Source organism: Limulus polyphemus, unplaced genomic scaffold, assembly GCF_000517525.1.
Source record: "Limulus polyphemus unplaced genomic scaffold, Limulus_polyphemus-2.1.2 Scaffold4475, whole genome shotgun sequence".
Classification (NCBI taxonomy): Eukaryota; Metazoa; Arthropoda; class Merostomata; order Xiphosura; family Limulidae; genus Limulus; species Limulus polyphemus.
In genome coordinates this window covers 78,539-85,531 of record NW_013670085.1, presented here as the reverse complement: position 1 = coordinate 85,531, position 6,993 = coordinate 78,539, and the positions used below count along the sequence as shown (strand labels likewise).

At 39.5% G+C, this 6,993-nt stretch overlaps 1 protein-coding gene across 1 annotated transcript in view; it reads left to right on the top strand.

The window, feature by feature from the left end:
- The window catches only part of LOC106471211 (alpha-amylase 1-like), a 16,178-nt gene that overhangs the window by 4,474 nt on the left and 4,711 nt on the right, over positions 1–6,993 (top strand). The window contains exons 2-4 of the mRNA XM_013931801.2: positions 1,128–1,317; positions 2,520–2,838; positions 4,444–4,819. Of these exons, the coding sequence (XP_013787255.2) occupies positions 1,128–1,317; positions 2,520–2,838; positions 4,444–4,819 (885 nt within the window). The remainder of the gene's footprint in view (positions 1–1,127; positions 1,318–2,519; positions 2,839–4,443; positions 4,820–6,993) is intronic.

Sequence of the window (6,993 nt, the reverse complement as noted above, 5' to 3'; positions counted from 1 at the left end):
GGATGATATCCACCATCAAGTGCATTCAAACTTGAAAACGTCTGCTGATTCGATGAAGTTAACTTATGATAAGAGATCTACTGAAGTCAGCTTTGAACCAGGAGACAAAGTGTTGTTGTATAATCCCTGGAAAACCAAAGGGAAGTCTCCTAAGTTGTCTTCTCCATGGGAAGGCACATATGACGTAGTGGATCGTCTCTCAAACGTGACTTTCTGGATAAAATGTGGTCGGCGAGGTAAGCCAAAAGTGGTGCATGCCAACAGGCTTTGGCGTTATCACGGTCCAGGACATTTCAGTTGGGACGAAGTGGAAAACAGAACAAATGACGCTGCTAAAGACGTGCCACCTGAAGAATCCACTGTCAAAGAAGAAACTCTACTCAGTTTTGAGAAGGGAAACGATGAAGCTCTTGATGAAGTTACTACCACTGATGTGACTGTTACTGACGATAGAACATTTCCTGATGAAGCAGATGAACCCCATATGAAGCAAAAGCCAACGAGATGTAGACCAGTACGGAAGAAGATACGTCTCGTAAAATTAAGAGACTTTGTTGAATTGTAATTTTGTGTTTGTAATTCTGTACATTTAATTAAGTTATTGTTATTGGTTTATTCTATGTGGTTATTGTTCGGGACGAACAATACTAAGGAGGGGGAGTGTTGCCTCAGCGAGGTCACGTGACTAGTGTCACGCCACGTTTCTAGAAATATCCTGTTCCTTCGTGAATGCCCTAGCATTTACTAGATTGGGGGTAGGCTGGTATATATATAAGATGGTCACAACGTGACGGGAATGTGTGTAGGTAGTGAGTAATTGAACTGCAGTCAGAGAGTATTGTTGAAGCGTTTGTTATAGCGCGGCTGTTGAAATTAAGTGTATCGTAAAGTTGTATTCGGAAAGAATAAACCAGTTTTATTTAAGAAAGGACTTGTGTCGCTAAAGTTTCGTCGGAACGAATTTACGTAAAATTAACTAACGACTGGAGGCGTAACAATATACACAAAAATATTCCGTGCATATGTTAAAAATTTACAATAACAACCAATCAAATACGAGCACGCGATTTTAAACCCTACCGTAGCTCATGAAACACTTCTTTCTATCTTCCCTTTTTTCCTTGAAGGATCTACGTGGACGTCGTCATTAACCATATGACTGGAGACATAGGCGCTGGTCACGGTACTGCGGGAAGCTACTTTGATCCTGGAGCACAGAAATACGATGGTGTACCATACAGCTACTTGGACTTTAACTCGAAAGAAAAGTGTCAAACTAGGAGTGGAAACATCGAAAGTTATCACGACGCGAATCAGGTGAAGACCCGAAGAATTTGTTTGTTTGTTTTTGAATTTCGCGCAAAGCTACACGAGGGCTATCTGCACTAGCCGTCCCTAAGTTAGCAGTGTAAGACTAGAGGGAAGGCAGCTAGTCATCACCACCCACCGCCAACTCTTGGGCTACTCTTTTACCAACGAATAGTGGGATTGACCGTCACATTATAACGCCCCCACGGCTGAAAGGGCGAGCATCTTTGGTGGGACGGGGATTCGAACCCACGACCCTCAGATTGCGAGTCGAGCGCCTTATCCACCTGGCCATGCCGGGCCTGACCCGAAGAATGAAACAATTTATGAATTAAAGAAGTTTGAAAGTGTTAGTAGCGACAAAGTCTCCATTTAGCTTTTAACCCTAAAAGTTCAGGGTTCGATCCACGTGGCGGCACAGCCTAAACAACTCATTCTGCAGGTTTGTGCTCAATAATAAACATGTAAGAAACAAAACCCTTTACTTAAAACAACACAGTTAAGTATGCGGACTTATAACATTAAAAACCGGGTTTCGATACCTGTGGTGGGCACAGCACAATTAGCTCATTGTGTAGCTTTTCGCTTAATTACAAACAAAAAAAGTATATAATTTTGAACGATTATTTCTAACCTAAAAAATCCTTTTCTTTTGGCGCTTACACACGTATTTAAGATTTAGCTATTCTGTGATCATTTCCCAGAACTTCAGTCCTGGTACCTTGAAATAAGATTAATTCCTCCTTCCAAAGTAAAGGTAATGTTTCTTTCATTAAGTATTTTGCAAAATCTGTGCGTTTAAATTCCACGAGAAAAGTATTTTCAGTTACAAAATGTAAATCGTAATTGTTAGTACCATTTCAACTTATTGCCATTGGTAAGTTCTGTTGTCAAGGGAAACGGCACCACCAATCATGCCTTTACACGTCATCCCCCATAAAAAAAACAACAACAATGCATTAAATGTTACAAATTTGGTGTTGCTGCCTTAATTTCATATCATATAATTGACTAGTGTTTGATTATGTGTCGTTAAAGACAACTTTGTTGTTAGCAATATATTGAAAATGTAACTTTTTAAACATGTTAGTTTTACTTTGAAAATTTATTTCTGAAACTATTTGCTGCTTTTGAATGGATGGTTTAAAAAAATGTTCTTAATGTAGCTCATAAGAAACGAAATCAACTTCCTGTATTTTATTTTATTTTAGGTTAGAAACTGTAAGCTTGAGGGCCTGAATGACCTTGACCTAAGTAAAGGGTATGTCAGAGGTAAGATCACTGACTACATGAACAAGCTCATCGACATAGGAGTAGCAGGGTTTCGAGTGGACGCTTCGAAACACATGTGGCCTGGAGACCTTCAGGCCATATTCGGCAGTCTGAAGGACTTAAACCCCAAGTGGTTTAGAAGTAATACTAGACCGTTCATTGTTATGGAAGTTATCGACATGGGGGGCGAGGCTGTCAGTGCAAAAGAATACACACATCTAGGCCGAGTGACAGAATTCCGCTATGGATTTAAACTGGGTAAGGAGATTTTTTTTCAGGGGTACAAAGGTCCCCTACATCTAGAAATGTGTTAGTTTATTTGGTAAGTTCAAGTTGTGTGTGTTGTGTTTCTTTTGGAGCTAAGCCACATTTGGCCATCTGCTGTGTCACCGCAGGGAATCGAAACCCGGATTTTAAAGCTGTAAGCCTATAAACTTACTGCTGTCCCACGAAGGAAGAGTAAGTCTAAGATCCCGGTTTATTTCACGTTCACACACAAAAAAACTGTGCTCTGCATTTCCGAGTCGTGGGTACGTTATATGAGTAACAGTCAAATCTCACTATTCAGCCAGACGAAAAGTTCTTCCAGAGTTGGCGGTGGGTGCTGTTGACTAGCTGCCTTCCTTCTAGTCTATAAGGGATGGCTAGCGCAGATAGCCTTTGAATACCTTTGCGCGAATATCGAAAAATGTTGTCTCTCAAAAAGATCTTGAGAGTGATAAAAGTCCGAAGGAACGAAATTAAACCGTCATTGTACTGCAATAACGTTGTTTTTTTTACCTAATTTCAGAAGAAAGTTGTTGGTTTTGAATATATCACACTTTCGGTTTGTATGTATCCAACTGGGTTCACGCAATTAAGATGTTGGATTCCATATAACAAGTAATATTGTTTGATATAATTTTTGTTAGTTATTTTCTCTTTATCAACATTTTGTGTTGTAGGGATACATTTTTTGTTTGTTTGTAATTAAGCACAAAGCTACACAATGGGCTATCTGTGCTCTGCCCACCACGGGTATCGAAACCCGGATTCTAGTGTTGTAAGTCCGCAGACATACCGTTGTGCCACTGGGGGGCTACATTTTTGTACTGGAAGACGTATACTGATTAGTGAATTTACCAATAGTTAAGTTGGAGTTTTGAAAGAGGAGGGAAAGTAGCCCAAGAGTTGGCGGTGATGACTAGTTGCCTTCCCTCTAGTCTCTCACTGCAAAAATTAGGGACGGTTAGCGCAGGTGGCTCTCGTGTATCTTTGAGCGAAATTCAAAACAAACCAGACCAATCCTGTGGTTACTACCAAATTGCTTGACGGGAAATCACTGAAAATAAAACACCAGGAATATGAATGTTTCACAGTAAAGTACAGGGGCTATATTTGGGCGGAAAGGTTTGGAAGGGAGTTCTGCCTCTTGACGATTCAAACCAATAGTGTTATTGATCTTCTGATTGGAATGTCAAAATGGGTCATAGAAATGGAGCTGTTACCAACGAGTAGTGGGGTTGACCACGGCTGAAAGGGCGAGCATGTTTGGTGGGATGGAGATTCGAACCCGCGACCCACAGATTGCGAGTCGAGCGCCCTAACTACAGGATAATTTAATTAAAAATTGTATACAAATATTTAATGTTCCCTCAGAACGTCACATGGTCATCTGGTTTCATAACGCAACATAAAACTAAGTGGATTAATTCACGTTATAAATACTACTATATCAGCCATTACAAATAATAGTTTATCTAAAGATATCACTAATAATAATCAACATATGGTTAAATAATTGATGAAACTTCTAAAAGGAAGTTAGGATAACGATTCGTTTTTAATTATCTCATAAAATGTTATTCCTCACATATAACAAAGGAAATGTCGTCAGAAAAAACGGCGGAGAAAAAATGCAATATTTGAAAAATTTCGGCCAACCGTGGGGATTCGTGGAAGGAAACAACGCCCTCGTTTTTATTGACAACCACGACAACCAAAGGGGGCATGGTGCTGGCGGTTTTGGAGTCATTTTAACGCACTTTGATTCGCGAATGTACAAGATGGCGACGGCTTTTATGTTGGCATGGTCATACGGTTTCCCTCGTCTGATGAGTAGTTACTCTTGGCCAAGACAAATTGAAGGTGGTAAGGACAAGAATGATTGGATTGGTCCTCCTTCTGACAACTTCAACACCAAACCGGTCATCCGTAATCCCGATCTCACGTGTGGTAACGGTTGGGTCTGCGAACACAGGTATGCTAATATATATTTAGTTATATACTGTCGACGTTATTACTTCGGGAAATATTTCTTTACTAGCTAAATTACCCGCGAAAATTCACGAGAAGAACTGTAACACAGACAATATTGAACACCTTGTTTTGAACACAAATGTGTGTAATCAATCCTAAGAGCTTCCTCCAGGAGGCTCCAGTTTGAAAATTTCTAAAATCTAATCTTATATACTAATTTTAAACGGTCCCTTACAAGTTTTTGCCGCTAATTTTTATAATACTAGATCTTTGACTTTTTTCTTGTTTTGAAAATCTCAATTTAGATTGCTGTTTTGATTGGCTCTTTGAATATTAGTGGCAATGTTCAAGGAAATCAGTTCGTTCAAGTTTTAATCCCCCCCCCCTCCCCATTCCTTAAAAAAAAACAAAAAAAACTCTTGTTTGAGGCATTATCGTGGCTTTTTCTGGGGGTCAAAACCCTAAATGCCAAATTTCAAATTTCAAGTCAAACTTTGTGAGGAGTTCCAGACGAAGTAGTTTTCATCATGTAAGATTTATTTTCAAATAAAGAAATTATTATTGTTTTTTTTTATATATAAAAACGCAATTTTTGACGTGTTAAAAATATCAGGATTATTTTCAAATAAACATTTTTAATTTTTTGTACAGAAATAATGCTTCTGTCGTCTTCTCAGTGATGAAAGTTATTGGTTTCCAGGTTTTAAAACGAAGTAACTACTTCTTATATCTGTAGAAGTAGGGTAATTATTTGTTACATTGCTTTAGATCTTATGCAGGAAGTATTTATTTTGATTCCATTTAAATCATTATTCTTTAAATCTTTTTATTTTCATCATTTCAATTTATTATAATATTCATAACTCAAATTATCTACATAATGGTTGGAGACGGCTTGAATGGGTAATGAAGAAAAACTTTAATATAAGTTTAACATAACAGCAAATGTACAACGTTTCGACAAGGTTTTGTCATCATCATTATCTACATGATTTTTGAGCTTTACGTCCCCTGGTGGCTCAGCAGCAATTATCGATTTTCATTTGTTATCCCTACTGATAGAGTAGAGTAAGATAAGGGTTAGTAAAACAGCAACTGTAGAGAATGAGGCTTAACATTGAACTATGAAATGATCGTGCAGTCCATCGAGTATCTTAAGGCTTAGAGCATGTTTGAGTATCCTTCTCCCAAAATGTCGGCCCGGCATGGCCAAGTGGTTAGGGTACTCGACTCGCAATCTGAGGGTCGCGGGTTCGAATCCCCGTCCCACCAAACATGCTCGCCCTTTCAGCCGTGGGGGCCTTATAATGTGACGGTCGATCCCACTATTCGATGGTAAAAGAGTAGCCCAAGAGTTGGCGGTGGGTGGTGATGACTAGCTGCCTTCCCTCTAGTCTTACACTGCTAAATTAGGGGCGGCTAGCGCAGATAGCCCTCGTGTAGCTTTGCGCGAAATTCAAAAACAAACAAACCCAAAATGTCACAACCTTCCAAGAGTTTGTTTGTTTTGTGATATTCGAACAAAGCTACACATGAACCATCTGCACCAGCCACCCCGAACGTTAAGTTGATAGACTAGAGAGAGAAAACAGCTAGTCAACAGTACACACTGCCAACGCTTGGGATACTCTACTTGAATAGTGGCTTTAACCGTCATTCTTATAACACACCCAGTTCACCTATACTGAGTGGTCACAAGTAAATAGACACCTAATTTTTCGTCATTTAACTGATTTATGCTAACTATTTATGTTCACAGAGCACTATATAAGTGAAAATGGTCCGCAAACTAATTATCTTGTGCTACAACATGCCTAGAACTCAAGGTTCTCTCGAATTGTCAGATTTTGTTAAAGGAAGGACAGTTGGTCAAGCAGATGGTGGAATAAGTCAGCGGCAAATTTCGCAGAATTTGTTAATCCCGCTTTCGAAAGACAACAGAATTATCGTGCAGTTCAAGAAATAACTGAGCTGCATCCGGGTCGTCCTAGTCCATCGGAGAGGACAAAAAGGGCTGTCAAGAGGAGTATCGAAATGGGCCCCAGATTAACGACTGCAGAAGTGGCCAAAGTTGGTGGGATGAGCGCGAAATCTGTTCAACGGATTCTCTACAGATTGGGTTATTGTTGCAGAGCAGCTAGATGGAAGCCCTTATTAAGACCTGCCAACATAGTC